The sequence below is a fragment of the Poecile atricapillus genome, chromosome 1, assembly GCF_030490865.1.
Source record: "Poecile atricapillus isolate bPoeAtr1 chromosome 1, bPoeAtr1.hap1, whole genome shotgun sequence".
Classification (NCBI taxonomy): domain Eukaryota; kingdom Metazoa; phylum Chordata; class Aves; order Passeriformes; family Paridae; genus Poecile; species Poecile atricapillus.
In genome coordinates this window covers 130,416,924-130,439,072 of record NC_081249.1, presented here as the reverse complement: position 1 = coordinate 130,439,072, position 22,149 = coordinate 130,416,924, and the positions used below count along the sequence as shown (strand labels likewise).

At 38.0% G+C, this 22,149-nt stretch overlaps 1 protein-coding gene across 1 annotated transcript in view; it reads right to left on the bottom strand.

The window, feature by feature from the left end:
* Positions 1-13,789, bottom strand: part of GAS2 (growth arrest specific 2) — a 96,486-nt gene extending 82,697 nt beyond the window's left edge. Inside the window, exons 1-2 of the mRNA XM_058856544.1 lie at positions 13,633-13,789; positions 3,950-4,111 (exon numbers count right to left, since the gene is read on the bottom strand). Coding sequence (XP_058712527.1) covers positions 3,950-4,091 — 142 coding nt within the window. The 5' untranslated portion in view covers positions 4,092-4,111; positions 13,633-13,789. The remainder of the gene's footprint in view (positions 1-3,949; positions 4,112-13,632) is intronic.
* Positions 13,790-22,149: the final 8,360 nt, after the last annotated feature.

The window sequence follows — 22,149 nt, the reverse complement described above, 5'->3', positions numbered from 1 at the left end:
TCAACCTCAAACTTTACAACTCCTTCAACAAACTTTCAAATATCTAGCCTTGTCTTCAACTTGATGCCTCTCCTAACATCCTCACTTCTGTTCCTTTTCTCCAAGCCTCCTTCACTTTTGCACCCAAGCACCTTTTACATGCATCAAACAATATTCAATGTTTACAAGTCAAAGTCCTCAGCATCTTGCATTCCCAGCCCTCTCAGCTATGAGCTTCTAAAGCCCTCTTGCTGTTAAGAAGAGGTCTCAGGCCTGAAATCTTGGCGACCAACCTGAGGTGTAGTAAGTTGCATGTGCTAAATATAGCTGGATAGAATAAAAAGACAATATAACCCTCTACAGCTTGTAAATAAACTCCGGGAATGGGGAAAAATATTACAAGTCCACAAAACTACCAAAGAGGAAACAGGGAAACCATCTCTCTCTACCTATCCTAAGCTACAGGCTGGTGAGGAGGCCCACTCCTCCTCATGCCAGCCATTTAGCTTCTGCAGACACACAAAAAACCAAGACAATACTAGAGAGTAAAGCAGACAAGCAAACCTTTCAAACTGCCATTTTGCCTCTTCTAGAAGAGTTCTGTGGCCTGCGTGCTAATTCCCATATGCAGCTTGCTCAGAGTAGAATAGAACTTTACAGTATCCTCAAGAACATTCTACTAAAGTAAGTATATACGCTATCTATCAAATTTGGAGTTTGTCAGCAGTGAAAACATTCCCAAATGCTTCATTGGCTCTATACCTAATAGAAACAAGACTATCATCATGACTTGCAAGTCAGCTAGGTTAACATACCTCATTAGCTTTGTCACAGTCATCTGACTGATACACCAAAGATCAACAGAGAGAAGCAAAGACAGGAGACACAACATCTATAGCGACAATCTTCCTTTCCAGCAGACAAACCACAACACTGACATGTTCCACATCAAAAATGCTCTAATGTACAATATTTATGAGTTAAACCAATCTGACATATGGATTTCATCTGCAATGCCCGTTTTCCATCCCCCAGAGTGTAGACAGCTAAAATATATTCAGCAATGGAGCTGTAATGACAAACTTTCCTCTCAGTAGACCTGGGTTTCTCTGATATGATTCCAAAAATAATTAGCAAAGTGCACACAAAAGTACTAGTGATTACTAAACAAAAAAGAACCCACAACAACGTCCATGCTAAATTAAATATCCAAAGTCTCGGGATTTAAAATTCTTTCAATGTTATTTTCCAGCTGCCCCATGTATCTCACTTTCCTAATTTATCAGTTGGGTAAGGTCAAATTCTAGCTATGCCTACTTTCTATCTCATATCAAAATACTTCATTCATATTATAAAGTGCCATGTCCCAATAATGTTTTCCAGTTTGATTTTGAACCCACATCACGCTATGCTGCTGCAAAACCATCACCATTTCAACTTCCAGTAACATTGTACAGGACATAATTGTATGACAATTATCAGACAAATATCTCATTATTGTATGACAATTATGAGACAAAAATCTCCTAAAACACCATCACTTGATCAAACTACCTCAAAGAGTTTCAGCCCTGTACTCGCCTAAAATACTATTTTTTAAAAAAATCTATATTTCTTTGAAAAGATTATGTGTCCTTTTTGAGTCCTAGTACAGATGAATGGCAAAAATATAGATGAAACAAAACATGAACCAAAATGGCAACAGTTAAATGAAATGCATATTAATTTCCTTTATAAATTGAGAAATCTTTTTGCATGAAAAATGCCATAAGGCCACTTACAATGAAGCCACACAAGATACAGACAGAGCAAGCTAGGATGTGGATGCACATGGTATTATCTGATCCATGTTACTTGCACATCAGTGCATGTAAACATCTACTGACCATTAATGCAAAATACATTATGTCTTCCACTTAGAGGGGAAAAAACCCAAAACAAACTAAAAAAGCCTTCCATATCTTCTATCCTTTTGGATGCTGAAAAATGCGTTCTGTATATTCATTTGTATTTTTTTATAGAGGAGCATGCTCACACATCCCTTCTCTATTTAAAGTTTGTCCAAATTATATAGTAATTAAAGTTTGAATTCTGAGTTAATATACTCTTATGAATAATAATTATTTTAATTCACAATTTATTTTGAATGTGAATTATAACTTAATTGAATTATTAATTTTAATTACATAGGATAGATTCAATTCATCACCACAACCTCTGAGAAAATGAGAGCTTGGTGCAAGAAGGTGTGGGGGAATGCATTAAGCAAATGAACTGTATACGCTGCTTAATTAAAAGAAGGTTGTGCCCGTTTATTTCTGCAGTGCAGGACTTGGTGTCCATATGAAAAATCAGATATTTAATTACAGTTGGCATTTCAGAACCTCCTGCTGGTTGTTACTTTCTTGCTCAAAGAGTGACCTCATTCCTAAACTTATCACTGGGAGAACGCTGTTACAAACTGCAAACAAGCTTCTATTTGTTTTTCACTAATACTTCATTGTTTAAACCATTTAAACAATATATTGAATCCTTAATGGAATGTGCTGCTTCCAATTCAAAAAACAGTCACTTGGAGAACTGTCTTGTGGTAATTGGAATGAAATGTTTCTGAATTTTGCTCTGGTTTTGCATAGACAATTTTATATTCAAAACACATTAATTTAAATGGGAGTACCACACAAATATGTCATTTAAAAGACCTGCCACTTTTGCAGTTGTGGATTCATAACTCAACTCAAAACTGGGTATTGTCTACCTGCAAAATACTGTGCTCTATTGACATTGTGCTTATTGACCAGATCTGTCATAACATAAGTGATATTTCCTTTTCTTTCTCTTAAAAATGAGGAAATAGAGCAATATAGAATATGCTGATGAAAGACACTGTTATACCAATATACCGTTATACTCTGTTATTGTATGATATCATTGAGATGGTTTAACTACAGCATTTGCCATGACAAGACACTGCCCACGTCTCAGCAGAATAGATTTTCAGAAAAGTTTTTTAAAAATTAAATAAATCCTCCAAATTTAAAAGTGCTCATCCAATTTTCCTCCAAAATCCCATCAACTAAAGTTTTATATAAACATACTTCTGAAATATTTTTCTTCTCTTTATTTAATGAGAGGAATTACTTGCATGTCTCCCTTAGAATGCAGTATTATTTAAGTCATCTATTTCTTTGGTAGTATCCTCTGTATCTACAGAGATCACACAAGAGCCATTTTTCCCTGAGTGTTCACAGCAAACATCATACTATTTCCTGGGTCATAGTTTCTAAATTCTGCCTTCTTCAATAACTTATACATCTCAAAGTATTGCCTCTCCTTTCTGCCAAGGACAACCTCATTTGCTCTTTTCCGTATGTACCTAATTTTTTTCCTCAGTTTTGGTTTGCATCCTCTTCTGACAACAACAAGCTTTGTCTTCATACACCAAGATGTACAGCTGCAACCAGTAAATCCCCAGGTCCCAGCTATGCTAGGTCAAATCCCTCTATGCATAAGCTACCATAAGCTTTAGCATGCATTGCCTTGGGCAGCAGTTATCAATTACTAGACTGTTTGGTCAGAGAAGAACTATTTAATGGTTCTTTCTGTTCAAGACAGTCAGTACACTGTACTCTTTAGGAGGCCTATCAATAAAAATGGAAAACACAGGTGAAGACAGCAATTGGAACCATTCAGCTTAATGGTATAAGTACAGAAAACACATGAAAAAAAAAATTAAAAGGAAATTTGAAAGAAAACTAAATACAGACTGTATAATGTTCAGTTATGCTCCTCATAGAAACACAATGGAGGCAAATCTCTCATTAGCTTTTCTGACCTTGCTAATGTTTGTGCTATATGGCGGTAGCTACGTAATCATAACTTGATTTTTGAAACACAAAGAAATCTGAATTCCCAGTGTAAGGAGTTCTCATACTGCCCAGTATCTGCATTCCATCTTATTGTACCTTACCCAGCAGGTTTGTGAGCCACAGGGCCAAATCCTCTTTCATTGGCAGCAAGTTGGCCTCATGTCTACTTGCAAGCCATTGACTATACTGATGCATGTCGGACAGGCCAGGCCCACGTGCCTTCGGGCTCAGGGCAGTGCACATTGCTTATCTGCTTGTTGTACCTGTTTAATTATATAAAAAAAAAAAAAAAAGAAAAAAAAAAAAAAAGAAAAAAAAAAAGTTATTCATTATACCAAATAAAGTCTCAGGTGCTCCATTTTTAGAATTGTAGAAGGCAATCCCATCCAGAATATAATGCCCATCTCTGGAAGCGTGCAAAGCCAGGTTGGACAGGTCTTTGAGCAACCTGGTCTAGTGGAAGGTGTCTCTGCCATGGCAGGGGAAGGGGCTGGAATGAGGTGTCTTTAAGATCCCTTCCAACCTGAACAATTCTGTGATTCAATACTGACAACAGTAATTATGAGTCTAAGAAATCTGATGTCAGACAACAGTCATGGATCTAACACATGGTTGCAAACACCAATGACTATAACTTTGTTTTGTTAATGGATTTTTTTGGCAAGTCATTAAATCATACAAATAAATGTTAATTTCATTTGTATCACCAAGCTACATGTTGCCAACAAAACAAAATATTCTGCAAGGAATTACTAAAATCAAATGAAAATAAGCATTTTACACAAAGCTAACAACTCACTATGGTGCCTGACCCCAATACTCATTCAGATTAATTAGAGAACTTCAGAGAGTTTTGGATCATACCCAGGAAAAAATATGGCAACAACAAAATTACGCTCCTACAGCAAACTTATTAACAATTAATAAATTCTGTAAGCAAATGGAAACAGTCTACCCTACAGCTTCAAAATTATTAAAGAAAAAACTGTACCAAATATATTGATTGAATAGCATTATTTCTTCAGAAAGCGGAACACCTAGAATTGGTCACTCACACTAGCCACTTCCTCTCCTCTGCTCCAGTGACAATTTACTGAAACTTTAGTTTCAGGTAAGATAACTAATCTTTAACACATGATTAATAAAGTGTTGCCAGTTGCAGGAGCCCCTGTTGTTAGAACCACTGGACCAATAGCTCTGTGTCTGAAGGGCTAGTTTTCTACTTGTGGCAGAAGCATGCTAAATCAAAGCTATTTTTTGCTCTCTGAAAGAAACTTGCAGCAATGAGCTGAAATACTGCCTTGCCTGGTAGGCCGTAGCCTACACCAGCCAACAGACACAAGGTCTTGTACAGGTGGAACTCAACAGACATTAAATGAATGAGACCCATATGGAATAGTCTTTGTCTATTGTCAGCTGGCCGATTCACACAAACTGTAGTAAGACATGTCAACTGGCTTCAGTTTATGATAATCTGCAAACATCTTCTTTCTGTCCTTTGCCTTTCATACCAGGTAAGAGATATTTGTGACTTAATAAACAACAGCAGAAAAAAAGAACAATTTTTTATACTATCCATTATGGCCTGAGTAACAAAAATACTGAAAACAATTTCTTTGTCAGAAAAGGAAAATATTTACTAAATGTAAAAAAAAAATGCCTTTCCATAAAATTGTGCTGTAACTGACTTTTCCAAATGTATGTAATGGTATTTGGGATATTTTAATACTTGTATTAAAATTCTCCAGCATTCTTTACCCTACTCTGTGTAACTCCATGATTGCAAAAAGATCTGTGTCTAGTTGACAGTACCTCACCCCAAGTCCTGAAGTTTAGCTTGCCCTTGAGACAGGCACAGCTTTCACTACAAATATATTTCTTACTGAAATTAGACCATTTTTTTTCAGTTGGGGAGAAGCAAAAATAAACATAAAAATATTTATTCTCTTGTATAAACACATATTTCTGAATTATGAGTAGATTTTACATTTCTCTGACAAAAAAAAAACCCTTATGTATCAAAGTTTTTTGAAAGCAGAGGAGTTTAAAGCAGACTATTATGCACAGCTCTGTCGTGAAACTGACCTTGTAAAAAGGTCAGCTTGGATTTATGGCTCAAATCATACCTGTTCATTTAGGGCAGGCTGCAAGGGAGGGGAGAGAGAAGACTTGGACTGTCAGCTCTGCAAAAATTAGTCTTGAATGTCACTCTCAAAATAGACTGATTCAGACTAGAAGCAACCAACAGCTAAGAAATTTCAATGACAATACATTTAAATTTTCTCTAAGTCATTCAGAAGCACATAAATTAGTCTTTCAAATCACTGCTTCATTTGAAGCAAACAGAAGTAAAACAGGTAAATGACACCAGCTGTCTTCAAAGATTATAGGGAAAGATCAACTATCTACCACACACTTGCTTTCCAGAAAGAGCCTTCAAATAATTTTGACCACTTTATGGAGTCTATAACCTCCACTGAAACAGTGAGAGCCAGAACTGAAATTAGTTTGTTCTCTTTAATTACCTCTGCAATGATAGTGGTAAAATGCAATGTAAGTAAGTAAGTAAATAAATAAGTTTCTTATTCCTGATTGTATGTATCTAAATATTTAGGAAAATCCTGCAAAAATACAACAGAAAAAGTAGAACTGCTTCACTAAAGGAACTAATAAGACCATGCACCTCTTCAATGGGAAAAATTTCACAGTTCATACTTTGTGCTTTGTGAAGGGGGTTAGATTGGATGACACTTAGAAGTCCCTTCCATTCTGAATTTATTGTTATTTTTTATTTCACAGATGCACAGAGCAATATTAATCATGAAACCCTACGCAGGATCTGCCCTGCTACAAGGGTAAAAATTGGCACACACACTGAGCTGGGTTGTGTCAAGAAGAAAACAACAGGCAATACCCTTTTCTTTCACCCTACTTTCATCACTTCCATCACAAGACTGTATATGAAGTGCCCTATGGGAACCTGGGGCTAATTAATCACCAACATTATGATATAGCTGACAGTCAGCCAGATACAATACAGGCTGCTGACACTGGTAGGGCTGAAGTAATTATATGGTCTCAAAGTCACATTTCTTTGAGACAAGACAAAACAGAAGGAAGGCTTCTTAAACAGCTACATAGAAGCAGTCTGGGTTTCCACATCAGCCTGTGGAAGAAGCACTGTAATCTATTTACACTTCTGGCCTGTTTCTGTGGAAATGCAGAATAGAGGATTGGTGGAATAGGGATGCTATTTCAGTTTGTCTCTAAAATACAGCATTGTCTTTATATTTCATACTGACCTAACTCAGCAATCAGGCTGTTTAAAGCCCCAAGAAACTACTGAGGGAATGAAATTCCTTCCCTGAAACTATTCAGGGAAGAAAAGTGGGAGAACAAAGATTTTGGGGGATGCAAGGGTGCTTCAGTTTCCTAGTAACTGTAGTAGTAAGAAGAAAAAAAAGAGACAAGAAGGGTATTCTGAGTTTAAGGCAGTTTTCATAAGACACATTCTCAGAATGAGAAACTGGCAAGATAACAAAAGGCAGACAGGTGACTAAAGTCTCTGGAAGACGAAATTGATTCATGCATCTCTATATTGGGACTAGGTCTTCTCAAAATAGTAGCCCCGAATTAAAATAATGTATCACTAATTTTTGAAGTGGGCATGCAAAGTGAGGACTGGGGAATGAGAAAGTTAATACTGATAAAGAGCCTGAAGATTTACAGATAATTACATACAAGCCAACCTTACCTCTGTGTAAGTTTTATTTTTATTTAATTTCAAAAAGATCCCAAATTTTTCACTTCCCCACTACTTTTATGAAAAACTGCCCTACAGGTCAGTAAAATCCGCAAAACTCCTACCTTGGACTTTTACATTAATAATTCTTAAAAAATTAAAACTCAGCTTTCAAGAAGCAGAGTATCTCCTGTCACAAACTCTAATGACAGGTAAGTTACTGAAGGTAAGTTATCAAGCTGCAAGCATCAGAAACTTTTGAGCTCTGAATTATTCTTCATGCAAACACTGATTGCTACTGAACTTGTTAAATTCAACTTAATCCTTCACAATACTTCACTATTGAAGTACCCAAGTTTCAGCAAAAAGTTCATCTACTTCATCAATTGTACTAGCCCTTACATACTAGAACTTCATCACATATTGGTTGGGATCCATGAAGAAGTCAAAATGAGATAATGACAGCAACTGAGTCCTGAGGTCCTTCAAGATCTGTTTGAAGATTCTTTCTCTGGTGAAGGCCAGGCCCTTGTTTCATCACTCAGAAACCTTCAAATCTCTTCCTTAAAATGTCTTAATATATTTATTTTAGTGAACTGAAGAAAAGTTTATTGACAATTTATCAGTGAAGAATTTGGTGAGAGGAATGGACTAATTTGCATCAGAGGTAGAGAGCAGCTTTCAAGGATATATCACCACACCTGAGGCAAGCCTTTGGCTCTAACAAGCATTTCATTCTTTTCTTTTGGCAGACAAAGTATGAAGGAAGTAGCCAAAAAATATTGGGTTTCCTAATCTCACTACATTCTAACAGCAACATCAAATCATCATACATACAGCTGTTTAAAACTAGCCAACACAAGCATGTCAGATATTTTATAAAATGTTACACTTCTCTATAAAATGTTGAGGCTGATGTGATATGCAGAAGCATTTTCAAAACTTACCTCTAAAGCAACTACTTCCCCTTACTATTCAGAACATAGACAAGGAACAGTCTTTGACTACTTTTCATCCCGTTTTGTTACAGTTCAAATTTATGTGGCACCACCCTTTTTTGGACATCTCTCAATAAGAGGATGACATCTCAAATTCTTAGCCTTACTGTCTAGATGAAGAATTCAGTGTGGGATGGTTTACAGTACACCCAGAAACATGTATCAGATTCCACACACTAAAAGGTCCTATTTCTCTCTGCTTGCTACTACTGAACAGTGAAGTTCTTATTTTGCTTTACAGTAGTGCATTTACTTATCTGTGTATTGCAGTTCACTGCTTGTATTTTGCCAGCAGTGTAACATTACACTATCTGATAATTTTATCAGTGATCATCAGGTGAAAGCAATGAGAATCAAACAAGTGATCTTCTGTGTTTCTACTGGCTTTTGTTGGGGTTAATGGGTAGGAAAAAAGGAATCAAGAATGACACACTGTACTCAAAACACACAGGAGGCAAAGACTGTTTAATCTAGACAGTAAAACTGGATGCACAATGAAGCACTTACAGTTTCAGATCCCCAGATTCAATTCCCTTTCCTATTCTAACAATACTCCTTAACTATAAAATTGTGATAATTTTCTTCAACCAAGTATAAAAAAGGAGGAAAAAATATTCTGTTTAGGAAAAAGATATAAAATATATAAAAGCTTGCATGTATGCATATACAAAGAAAATACATGTGCTCCACCCTGCTAGCTAATCATATAAACCAATAAGTTTTTACTTCAAATTACCCATACAGTTTCAGCATATATACACAACAGCTTATACTGAGTAGCTGCTGGCTACACAGTGCTCTCTGTACCGCATGAGTTTCACTGTCAACTTCAACATGTGCATTAATTCTCAAAGAAAAAGGGGCTTGAACCATTTCTTTCAGCTTGCTCCTACATACAATCCTTCCAGGTCAGGAAGGAAGAAGTCTTGCTGAGTCACTTGCTCTTTTTGACTTAAGAATTAGCATAGAAGTTAAGTATCCAGTGAAAAGAGCATTTTTCTTTGTGGGCAGTTAGAAGAGAATAAAACTAGGTTAAAAGTGTCTGTGGAGGAGAAAAGAAAATTCATAAAGCAAATGCATAACTCCCTACAGTGATCAATCAAATCACCTCTGACGCAAAGCTCCTACATGATGTGCCCTTTGCACCATAACAGCTTGACAGGGACACTGCGCATAGACAACAGGTTTGGCCCACCCAGGCACTACTGTCTAGCAGGCAAGTTTGTTGACTGGCTCTGTGCAGTTGGCAGCCAAACCAGAGTTATCCAGGACTGAAGATCTGCATATATATGCCAGTTCAATGGCCTAGGTGGATACAACTGGAACAGAAGATGGCATAACTCTGCTTTGGATCCCGAGTTCAAAGACTCTTTTTCATAAATCTAGGATTAAATACGTAGGCTTTAAGTATGTGCACTGAGATGTTATAATATGACCGAAGAAGCATATTAGCCACCAGCTGTAGAAGAAACTAAACATCATACACACAACAGTGCAACTGCTTTACTGTCAGTGATAGGGGAAACAGACAGCAACTTAGACAAAATCAGCAAGTTTTTCTCTGAAGGAACTGGAACCTGAGCACTAGACTGTACATTGGCTTTGACAGAGGGGTATCAGCTCTAAATGCAGACAGTCTCCTGCTGTCTTAGAGAGAAGGTAATGCTATTGGAAAGCAGCCAACCTGGAAGGAGAGGAGACAGAGGATCAAAAGCCAAAACAGAGCTCATGAATGTATCTGGCAAGGGTCTCTGCTGGATCTCCCTGCTAGTTCTAATCACCTCAAACAGATGGAAAAGAACAGAACTTTTGAAACTTTACTAGAGTTTAAGGGGACTGACTAAAGCAGTCACTAATTGTAACAGCAAGTTGAGTGCAAAAAAGGCATAAGATTCAGTATTCATAAACAGATTAAGTTGCAGAACAGAATGCATAATTGTGCAAGTAGAAATGAAGCTGCCCACAATTTGGGACACATATTGCAATCACCACCTTCACATCATCAAGTGCCAATTTTATAAATATAGCACAACCAAGGATAAATATATTCACAGTTTAAAACTTACTTCAGTTTTCCAGTCTCACTGTTGACATAGTTTTCAGATTTGGAGAGTATAACATCAGTTCACAGACTAAAGGCTGCTCTTATTTTTCCACCCCCCCACCCATATATATACATATGTGTATACACACACATATATGCAGAAAGAGGGAAAAAAGATATAGGAATGCTTTCTTTAAAGAGACACAAAAATAACTAAAATCTTTGGATTTTTTAATGTTAGGAAACTATTCCCTATGGTGAGATCTGCTAGACAGTGGAATGATTTTCCTAAATAGAACTGTGAAACTTCCCTTTCTTGAAATCCTAAAAATGGGCTAAAAGAAACAGTAAGAAAATAACCACAAACATGCCACTCACTGTTAGATGTTACTTAGTCAATATTTACCACCTTCAATTTCCAGTTTACTGCAGTAGTAATTACTCTCATTTTGCCCTTTTACATATGTAAAAACAAACACAATCATTTTTAATGTCATTCTGCTACTACCTTGCATATTTCCTCTTCAAGAGCTATTTGCAGAGCATTCCCTTCTGTAAGAAACAGCAGGTCATTATCATACATGTACCTTACATGTAATCTTAGCTCCCTACTATAAACAAGCAGATAAAACATATGCTGACAAATGCAGCAAGCATATCTTTATAAGGAAATTTAATTTTTCTAGATATTTTATTATCCTTATAAACTATACCACAAGCAATTTAGCCCAAGGTTTCTGGAGTTTTCCCAGATTAACTTGGAGCATACTGTAAATTAGGAGCAGGGGGAGGGGCACTGAAGGGGAACCACCATCTGAAACTCATTAATCAATTAGAATTTTTCATGGCTTACATCAAAATGTGATCTACTCCGACAGAGTAAGTTTTAATCACAAGAACCCTTTGTCCTTTACATTATGTATATACATTATAAATGTGCACAGTACTTCAAGGGGAGGATGGAGAGCCTGCCACAACAAGATGGAGAGCTTACCAATACTTTATACCCGTAAGGCCCTTGGTTTGAGGCCAGACCAAAACAAAGTTAACTGCACTTAAAAATCTGTTCTAGTAATTGGAAACCTAGACATTTTCAGGACTATGCCTAGTAGAAACACTTTTATTGCCTTGATAATGACTCCCTTACCAAAAGGAAAGCAGAAAGTCTTTCTCACACAGACAAGAAACAAAATGTTAGAAACATTCAATATCTACCTGCTCATAAAATTATAACTTCTGGAAACTGAGCCTGATTCCTAACACTGTCCAAAACCTAAGAAGTTGATTCCTCTTTGCCTGGCTCTTACTATATGTTTATCTGCGTGTGTAAACAAAATAGCCATTAAAAAATAGTACAGAAGAAGTTTCAACCTCTACCAGTTAGAAAAAGAAATACATATTTAAACTGATATATCACATCTTACAAGGAGTAGAAGTGTCTCTTGCTGCAAGGACACTATGCAGACAGTACTACAAGCTGATTTTCAACCATCAGCTTTGCTTTTATTTATGATGTTCCATTTCTAAATCCTGTCCTAAAATCAGTGTTAAGTTTAACTGAGAGGTGTAAAGTGGAGTTGAAGATGTACTGTGGATAGTAAGTGTGCCAATTTAAATAAGACTGTAGGTAAAATAAAGTGACCAAATAAGTCAGTAGGATAAAAACTGGCAGGTAGAACTTGAGGATAGTATTGACTCTTCAGCACTTAACCACCTTCATACAGGTTTGACCATGGTTCCAACAAGGGCTGTATAATCCTGATCAGATGGCCTATGGCACTATACAATATGAATTTAGGAATGTCCTATTTAGAAACTTCCTATTAAATCACAATCCACATAACAAAACCCTCATAAAACTGTAACATTTGGCACAGCATCTGCTTCACAACAAAACAAAAAATACATAATTTAATGTACATGAAAAACCAATAATACTTTGTTCATTTTTCATTGCAAAGTAATGTCAGAAGTATGCTGAAACTGCACTGGGGAGCCTGCAATGCATGCGTTCCGGTGTCCCAGGAGCTCTAATCCCCTAGGAGCGTGGAGAGACAGCAGGCTAAAATGACACTATTGCATCAGGATGCACATTGCAATCCTAGATAGAGACAGCTATCTATTAATTCCTTACACGTACAACGTTAGTGAAGAAACAGAGCCTTCTTAAAAGTGAAACTCTGTCCTCGGAGATCCCAACCTAAAGCCTGAGGAGGAAACCAAGAGCCCTGAAAGGGCGGCTTTTGGCACAAGAGGGGTCTAGTCCTCCTGCCTCTGGGGGCGGCGGAGGGGCGAGCTGGGAGTGCTTGGCGCAGCCGCCCGCGCTCCAGCGGTGCTCGGCCGCCTCTCGCACGGCAGCTGCCGCAGCTTCACATGCGGACGCTCGCATTTCCCGCGGGCGCTGCAGACAAACCCGCCCTCCTCCTCTCGCACTACCAGCAACCCAGGGCTGTCTAGAAAAGCCACAAAGATAAACCAGAGGTTGGGGCCAGGGCTGAGCGCACAGTAAGAGCCATCCCCCGTCCCTTCTTGCCCGCCCCGCTCTCACCCGCCGCGGATTCCGATGCGTTTGTCCTCCTCGGGGCCCCTCCACAGACAGGCTGAGTTAATGGCTTTACCATGAGTGCTGAAAGAGCTGCTCCCAGGTCTGCCCCTCGGGGGCAGGACCAAGCCAACCCATCGCAGCCCCCGGCCCTCCGCGGGATGCCCAGGGCAGCCCGCTAACAACCCGCATCCTCACCGCGGTGAGTCCCGGGAGAACCACGCGTGGACTTCCTCCACGCACACTCTCATTCCGCCTCCACCGTGCTTTCAAACTCCCACGCTCAGAGAGCGAGAGGAAAAAAATCCACACCAAAACCCCACCAACAGACAGCAGCAGCAGCCACCCCCGTCGTGCGGCGTAATGCCCACCACCGAGCCCTGCTACTCCCCCGACATACCCCCGCGGCCTCTCTAGGACGGGGGCGGAGGAAGGAAACAAAAGCACCTACTCCCCACCGAAGAACCGCCGGGCAAAGATCACCTTCCCGCTTCGCTCCGGCCCCTTTCTCTTTAAATTCGAGAGTAGCCGGCGAGACACACGAAACGCCCTCAATTTAAAGGAGCCCGCGTGACAAGCGCCGCCGTAAGGCCGACAGCGAGCTCCACTGCTGGGGCAGGCAGCGCTCCCACCTTGGCTGGGGCGGGGGCAAGAATGCAGGGCTCCCACCTTGGCTAGGGCGGGCAGGAAGGCAAACAGGCAGAGGTCCCACCTTGGCAAGGAGGGGAGAATAGGCAGGCAGGGCTCCCCCTTTGGCTGGGGCGGGCAGGAAGGCAGGGCTCCCACCTCGACTTGGGGGAAACAGGCAGGGCTCCCACCTTGGCCCGGGCAGTCAGGCAGGGCTCCTGGCGCCGCCTCCAAGGCCGCACTCCCTGCCCTCTCACCTCCAGCAGCCGCCGCTGTCCCTTCCAAGTGCAGCTGAGCGGGCTGGTAGCGGTCGCGCTGCCTCTTCTCATACTTCTCATACTTCTGTTCGCTCAGCTGTCCTTCGGAAACCCAAAGGTTATGGTTGGGTTTTTTTGTTTGGGGTATTTTTTTATTTTTTTTTTCTTGTATTTCTGGTGTTGTTTGGGGTTTTTGTTGTTGTTGTTTGTTTTTTTTCCTTGTCTTTGTTTGGGTTTTTTTTACACTCTTCCCCCCCCCCCTTCCCTCCTTTTAATTTAATTTTTTTTTCTTTCTCTGACACCGATTTCCTATCTTTCAGCAGTCCGCATTGATTGAACGGAAGTTTAATACTTAGGTTTTTTTCAGAGGGACGGCAAACGAAGTTCACATGAATTTACCCTTGAAATGCTGAAATATTGTATTACAGCCCTTGGCAGCGAGTTGATTATTGATTCCATTTCTCTTTTATTATTGTTCCCTTTCCAAGACTCGTGGTTATGGAAATGGAAAGAAAAGAAGAAAAAAATGTCACATCCAAGACAAAACTCTGTTTTTTTCTTTAGTTTGACTATTATCTCTGGAATTTTTTAACACTTGCAGACACATCTTGTAATTGTCACTTTGTTGTTTTGTTGGGGTTTTTTTCTGGCTAAAGAATTATTTTGTGTAACTTTCTTAATTTCATATTTCTCCAAAACCATTTCATGCCACATGGTACATCTTGAATAAAAAAGTATGCTGTTCATAAATTGATCATTCATATTAGACATTTTAAAGAGTGATGGGTAGAGGTTTGGTTTATTCTTGTTATCTGTGCTTCATTTGCCAATCTAACTTTTAGCACACAGTTATTTTAGATATTTCATTCTCATCTTATGTCATTTTTGTGATACTTCAACATTTTGCTAAATATTTTGCTAGATATGTCATCAGACAAATGCACTGTTTCTTCTCTTATTCCCAGCACAGCGAAGCCCCTTTCTTGAATACAATAGCAGGAAACAGATGTTCAGATTTCTGCTTCTCTTAATACATGAATGTAGATTGTCTTGTTGATTTTCCTAATGGTATCATGCTGCCACCTTCAATAAGTGTTCTAGAAGTTCCAGTGCACTTATTTTTCTCTTTCAGTGTAGAGTCACTTAATTAAATTGTTCTAGCCAAAACACATTATGTATAATTATACTGAAAGAATTGTTTTAACTTGATTGTTGAAACACTCATCAAACTGACCTTTATTTTTTATTTACATTAATTTCTTCGTGCACTGATCTGCTGGGAAAACTTGATTTGTGTAACTAATGCTGGACTTTTTCTCAAAAATTGCACTATGAGCACTATCTCTGAATAGCAGATATTCATTCCTGGCCAATCAAATGCACTCTTGTTGTTTATTGTATTCCTATACTATTATTATGCTTTTTTGATGGACAATTAACTGCTGTGATGTTTGCTACTTAAATGAGAGCATTTCATCAGCCATATAGTTAAGTACGATGAGCCCTAGCCATGTGGTATGTAACAGCACAGAATTAAATTACCTCCTAGTTTTGATCCAGTTAGCAAAATTTTAAGGCCCCTGGGCATGACTGTTTTCATTTACTCATCCAATTTTTTTTTCTCAGAAAAAAAAGGGAAAAAAGCCCTAAAAATACATCCTAAAAATGCACTGTATTGGAACCAATGGTGAGTTGATGTGTGCATGCACTTGATTATCTGTAATCTTACCATTTTTTACCTGCCCTTGAGAAAGATTTTATTTGTTACTTAATAAGGAGCAGCAATTTAAATCCAATTTATGTCAACTCAATATAAAAAACAGCTTGACATTTTGTTAAAATGTCCCTTATACTTAAAAGTCCTTGCCAATTTCTAGAGAAGCTGAAAAACATTCCCCTAAGCAACAGTTACATCTTGACTAGAAGCTCCTCATGGTTCATGTTCTCTTGAAGTTACAAGATTGGTAATCATTTTAGGAGGAGTTCTGCACAGGGAGTTAAGCTCAGGCTTTTCCAGAGGCCGTGCAATAAATCTTGTGTGAGCATTTGCATAGGTACCAGTGGGAAGGACTAGAAAAGCAGTTGTAAGATTTTGAAGATGAAGTTGGTTGTGTGCTCCTTTATATGGTCAGTGTGTACCAAAGGATAATCTAATAACATGAGAGTATTCATAGATACTTTATCCATGTATCTTTCTCTATTGAGGATTGATAGTAGACAAGCAATATGTAACATCCAGTACAAGAGTTAAGAAAAACAAAAAACTGACAGATCAAATCTTACTCAAGCAATAGGGGTGGAAACACAGTGCCAAGTATGCATCTGAAGTGTCCATTATATGAATGCTATGAAAGTTTCAGTAGCAGCATCACAATTCTGAACAAACTGAGATTCACACTTCTTCCACCCAATAGCATTAGAATGTGGCTTTCCAATTTGACACAGTAACTTTGGAGCCACAACAGAAAGACATTTTCTATATGAGGTTATTTCAATAACAGCCTTGCTTATCTCTGTAGAGGAAATAAGCAAAACTTTTCTAATTAAATGCTATTGTTGTCATTAGTCCTCCACATAATCAATTGTCATTAGTCCTCCACATAATCCTCATACTTTCAACCTCCTGTGTCCGCGTGTTCTGATAATATTTTTGACAGTCTACTTCCAAACAAATAAGAGGATGAATGGGTACATGAATAAACAATGATTTGAAGACAGACAAAGGAAAGGAGAGGGAGGACTTACTGTGACCGAGGAAGGTATAGCATATTTGGAAGTCACGTGTGCACGTAGGGAAGCTGAACAATATTAATATCACAACAAAATGTTTCTGTGTGTTGTCATCTAGGTAATATTCTTTTCCTATTGTTAAAATTAATTCTCATAATAGATGTGTGTATGTGGCTGAGGTGCAACAAATTCTATTTAAAGATGTCATAAGCTTTCTATGATTTAGGACAAATTCAGGATTCAGGATTAAAGATTCTGAAAGATTTACCTGGTTGCACATTGTAAACCTTGATGTATAGATATTTGGAGATTAAATTCGGGAGCACGAGGTCAGCAAGGATGACCACAATGACCCATTTTATTTGCGTAATTCCTCAGTCCTTTTCTAAAAACTGTCTTATAATCACCACCTCTGTTGACCTGTGAGGGCTGTATTTTTCTGTGACATCAGGATTTTCTTATGAAGGTACCTTGCAGGTAATTTACAAATGGGAGAGAAAATCTACCTAGATTAAAGGTTTCTCAATGCCCAGGGAGCTGAAGCAGCAGTCACTGAATGGGAAGAGCAAAAGAGACCAAGAGAAAGACAATGTAGAGTGGAGGATGGCACTCAGCAGGCAGAGATACAGGAATCTGTCTTGTCATATCTGTTGGCCCCACTTTCCTGATAATTTTCCAAATTTCCCAAACACTCCTTCTTCCATATATAATTAGTGTCACAACTGACCAGAAAAAAATCCATCAAATATAACAGATACATTGAAATTAATGACTGGGAGCCCAATTCTGTATCAATTCCTGAAGCATATACATTAAAGAGGACATACATTGGTCAACTAAGAGAAAAGAGATGGGAGAGAACAATGGAGTTGAGTAGCAGAAATGCTCTGTAAAGTGTATATTCAGTTGAACCTGCTGATTTTCTTACCTTTTGCCATTAAAGGGACAATATAATTAAATTATTTAACTGAAAATAAATAAGTTTGGAATGCAGAAATAGATTTGCTTTGTTCTTTTTTTCAGTACATGCCAGAAGTTAAAATTAAAAAAACAGAGTTAAAGGTGACTAAAAATTGCTGATACTTGAATCAGTTTGTTAGAATATGAGCAACTACAATGAGTGCAGAATGTGTTTCATAAATCATCCAGTATTGCCCCAATATTATAGTACTTACTTTGCCAAAAATTTCCATGTCTTCCTTGAGTTTTAATAAAAGGAGAGTTGTCAATAGCTTTGCAGGCCTGAGATCAATAAATATAACGTTATGGAACTTGCTGAAATATATTGCACTAACTGGTGTCAGATACACCTTCTTTTATTTTTTTTCTAAAACAGTTGGAATATAATGTATAAATCTCAGTTAAAATTTGTCCTTTGTATGGAAATTTTAAGAATAGTGGAAAAAAATGAAATGGATAGAATTTTAAATTGTTTCAGTTATGCATCATTTACTGTTTTCATTACCATGAAAATAAGGCAAGCTGTAATTTAACTCCATCCTCTTATAATTCCTTTCAACATACACAGTGCCTTCACAGTCAACTGAACTTTTATCAAACTTGCAGTGGAACATTCATGTTAAAGCTCTATGAATAAACTTCAAACAACTCCTTTACCATAAAATGTTTTGTCCTTCCATCTTGTAAACTTAGTATGCAAGAACTGTACTTTCTATCCATATAATGATATATAACTAAAAATAATTACAATTTTCATGAAACTTTGGTTTTAGTCTTAAATATGAGACTGAGTATTGTAATCTAAGAGAAGCCAATTTTCATCATTATGAGTCCAAGTACAAGTTAACTGTTTCTACTGCATCGTATTTACTAGAACATACCTACTTCTAATCTTTTGGAATAATCTTCATTAGTGTCATGGAAAATATCTGTATGAAATTTGACTAAAATAATACAAATTTCTATCATCACAGAGATGCTGTTATTGATGTACTGTGGACCAGCATACATAGACTCCTCACAAGATCCAGGTCTATAGTATGTGCATCACTGGGATGAATATTATAGAATAAGTGCTCTCAATTCTGATTTATATAGAATGGTATTATTTGGCTGTCGTAACTGTTTATCCATGGATACAGAACATGCAGTTGATATGCACAACTACACAATAATTACCAGGCCAAATATGCTCTCTTTGACAAAGCACAATAATCTGTCCTTAAACAAACAATGCCTGAAACATAAATGGAGCAGACAGTTATTATAATTTTTTTTCCTACATATTTTTTCCTAAAACCTCAGTTACTACACTGATAAAGATACTTTGAATCCCAATGTATATTGGATAGGCCTCATACACCTTTCTTCCTTCTTGGAGTGAAATCAATGATACCATCACATACAGAGCTCTAAACTTTTCTAACTAGCTCATACTACACAATCTTCCTCACAAGACAATGTAGCAATTGAAAGTGCTTGAGACATATAGCAAATTAATCTGAGATATCTGTCAGAATTAGTCGAAATGCAAAGTGATGATCTCTGTTCCTGTTTCTTATATTTTACAAGAGGCCTAGATTTTTTGGTTGGTCTCTACTTGGAATGGACAAACCATTAAAATAGAGTGCTATTTGAGGTCACATAGAAGCACCGGATTTTAACTGCTTACAGCACAAGAAAAGCAGTGAGAAAAAGAGGATCTAAACAGCTATCACTGCCACATTGTCTTCTTGTAAATGTTTCAGATTAATTTTATCAGCTTCTTCTTTTATAGTAGCTGAATCAAAATACATAAAATAATTTTCGTAGTAATTAATATATGAATGTTGTGTTTGGGAGGCAATTTATAAAGAGTTCTGATGCACACATTGCAGTTTCTTGAAACTTGCAAAATTTCCAGACCAAGAATAGCAGAAGACCAATCAGTTTTTCATGAACTCAAAAATTATTTTAAACAGAAAATGTTCTAACAGAGTAATAATGCCTGCCCACCCACTTCCCCCATGGCCTGTGAAATTCTTGCCTTCTTTTTTTTTTTTTTGCTTTGGATGTCTTCCTTCTCTTGACACAGATCTAGGTTTCCCTTCAATCATTAAGATTCATTGCTTCAGTTTTCCTTCCCTTTAAGTTATTCCCTTTGTTATTGGGCTTTGTATGAAAATAGTTTGTTGAGTTTTGTTTATGTAAACCAGGTCCCAATTCTATCCCTTACAGTGAAACTCCCATTAAAAAAAATCAGATGAGGCTTTTTTTGAGCCTAGTTCATAAGAACAAAATTATCAGCAGTAATTCCAAATCTGAGAGAACTGCAGATACCTTTAGACATAGCTTTAAATCTCTTCCTACAGAGAAGTATATGGACTTAATTCAAAGTATTCCTAGCTTCATTGTAACCACACTGATATTTTCCCAGACCACTTCAGTCTATACTTGTCAGAGACATAATTGTAATGTTTTACTGAATGGGGAAAAATGTATTTCAGTAGGGGAGGTACTGATCAGATACCACTAGATGAAAATGCTAAGGTCAATTCCAAAGCAAATATGTGGCATACAGTGGTATTTTATGTGAGACAAACTTGTCTTTCTTTCCCTACTGACTACCTAATGAAAACAATTTCATCAAACTACACTACCCTAGTCACTGGAACAACTTCTGCTGTCCAATTTAGGATGCTGTTTCCATATCAAAGCCCCATAATTCAGAAGATACTTTGGCTATCTCACAAGTTCAGTTTTATTTTTCCCATTTTTTCTATTTATTGCTCTATTATATTTATTTCTCTATTTATTGCTTCATCTGTGAGGCAAAAAATTCTACCCCATTCAAAGTGACGCAGTCACAAAACATGTAATTTGTTATAAATCTGCCTTTGTAACAAGGAAATTAAAAATTCATTGCCTGGATAGCTATGCAAAGGAAGAGAAACAGGATGGTCCTTACAGGTGAAAATTAGGACCACACTTAGGTTTCTGCAAGTCTGAGTTTCTTCCCACACTCCCTTCACAGCTCTCCCAGTCTTTTTCCTGGTGCTTCTGACACAGCTGTTCAGCATTTATCACTTAACCCTCTACTTTCTCCATCAACACTCCAAATTAAGTTTCCTCAGAAGCTATTGTTGAGATACAACCTCTACTGCTATTTTTTCCAGGACTTCTTTTCCCACTCACAGTTCAAACAGACAATACTATACCTTAAGGAATGCTTCACGTCCAGCATTCCTTTTCATTCTTATATTACAGTGTGATCATCAAAACATTCCTAATGGAAAGTATACCATTCCCTCTGCACCATACTACTTTGCCAAGTGAAACAGGGTGAATGCCAGCTCATTTAATAAGTTATTCCTGTCTTGTGGGGTTGGGGGATTTGGTTCCCTTTCCCAGCTCTGCAAATGTATGTGTTCTATGAGTTTTGCTAAATCACTTTCTATTTTAGTTTTCCCATCTGCAAAACAGACATTCATAAAACATAATTTAATAAAGTAGTCTGATGCCAGTGGACACCAAAAATTGTATAAAGATAGCCTTGGTTTATTAAGGTGATTTATAGAAGCACCCTGCACATTTCCCTTCTGTCTTCCTTATTCTGCAAGACATGTATCAGGTAAAATGCTAATAGAGAAGGGAAATAAGGTGGTTTGGGAATAATCCTGGCTCTGGTTATCACTTGCTGTTGTTAGGGATGTCAGGGGCTTCCCTTATACCAAGGACCCACCACTCGGGAGCCCTTGATAAGTTTTAGGGTGGGTCCGGATCGAGAGGAGGTGTGTTTTCTGGTAGACACAGGTGCCTCTCAATCCACCTTGAATATTATACCTAAAGGGGGTAGACTGTCAAAAAGATCATTGCTTATTCAAGGAGTAAGCAGGAAGGATGAGTGAGTGCATTTTATTCAACCACTGTTAGTAGATGTGGGGGACAAGTTTGAAATGCATGAATTCCTGTTTGTTCCTAATTGTGATTGTAATTTACTGGTGTAATAAATGTAGTTATGAATAAAAATTCGTAAAGGCCTAAATAAATATATCTGTAGTTATAATAACATGAGAAAATATAAAATATAGTGTGGCCAAGGATTCCTCCCTAGGTCCAGCCGCAAACACCCATTCTAGAGATAACAATTCTAGCCGGCACACGGATAACGATCCTAGCCGGCACCCATCAACCTAAAAGAATAAGCAGGACACAGGCCATCAGGCTGGACAAAGAAACGAGCCCGGACGAGATACTCATCACCGGACCTAAACACCCCGCCTTGCAAGCTACAGTTGGGGAAGCAATCAAACTGGACAAAGAGAGAAGCCCAGCCGAGATATTCATCGGCTCCAACACCGGAGCCAACCACTCCGTCCTGTCCTGATGGCCCAACCCAAGATGAAATCAAAGAACATCCAG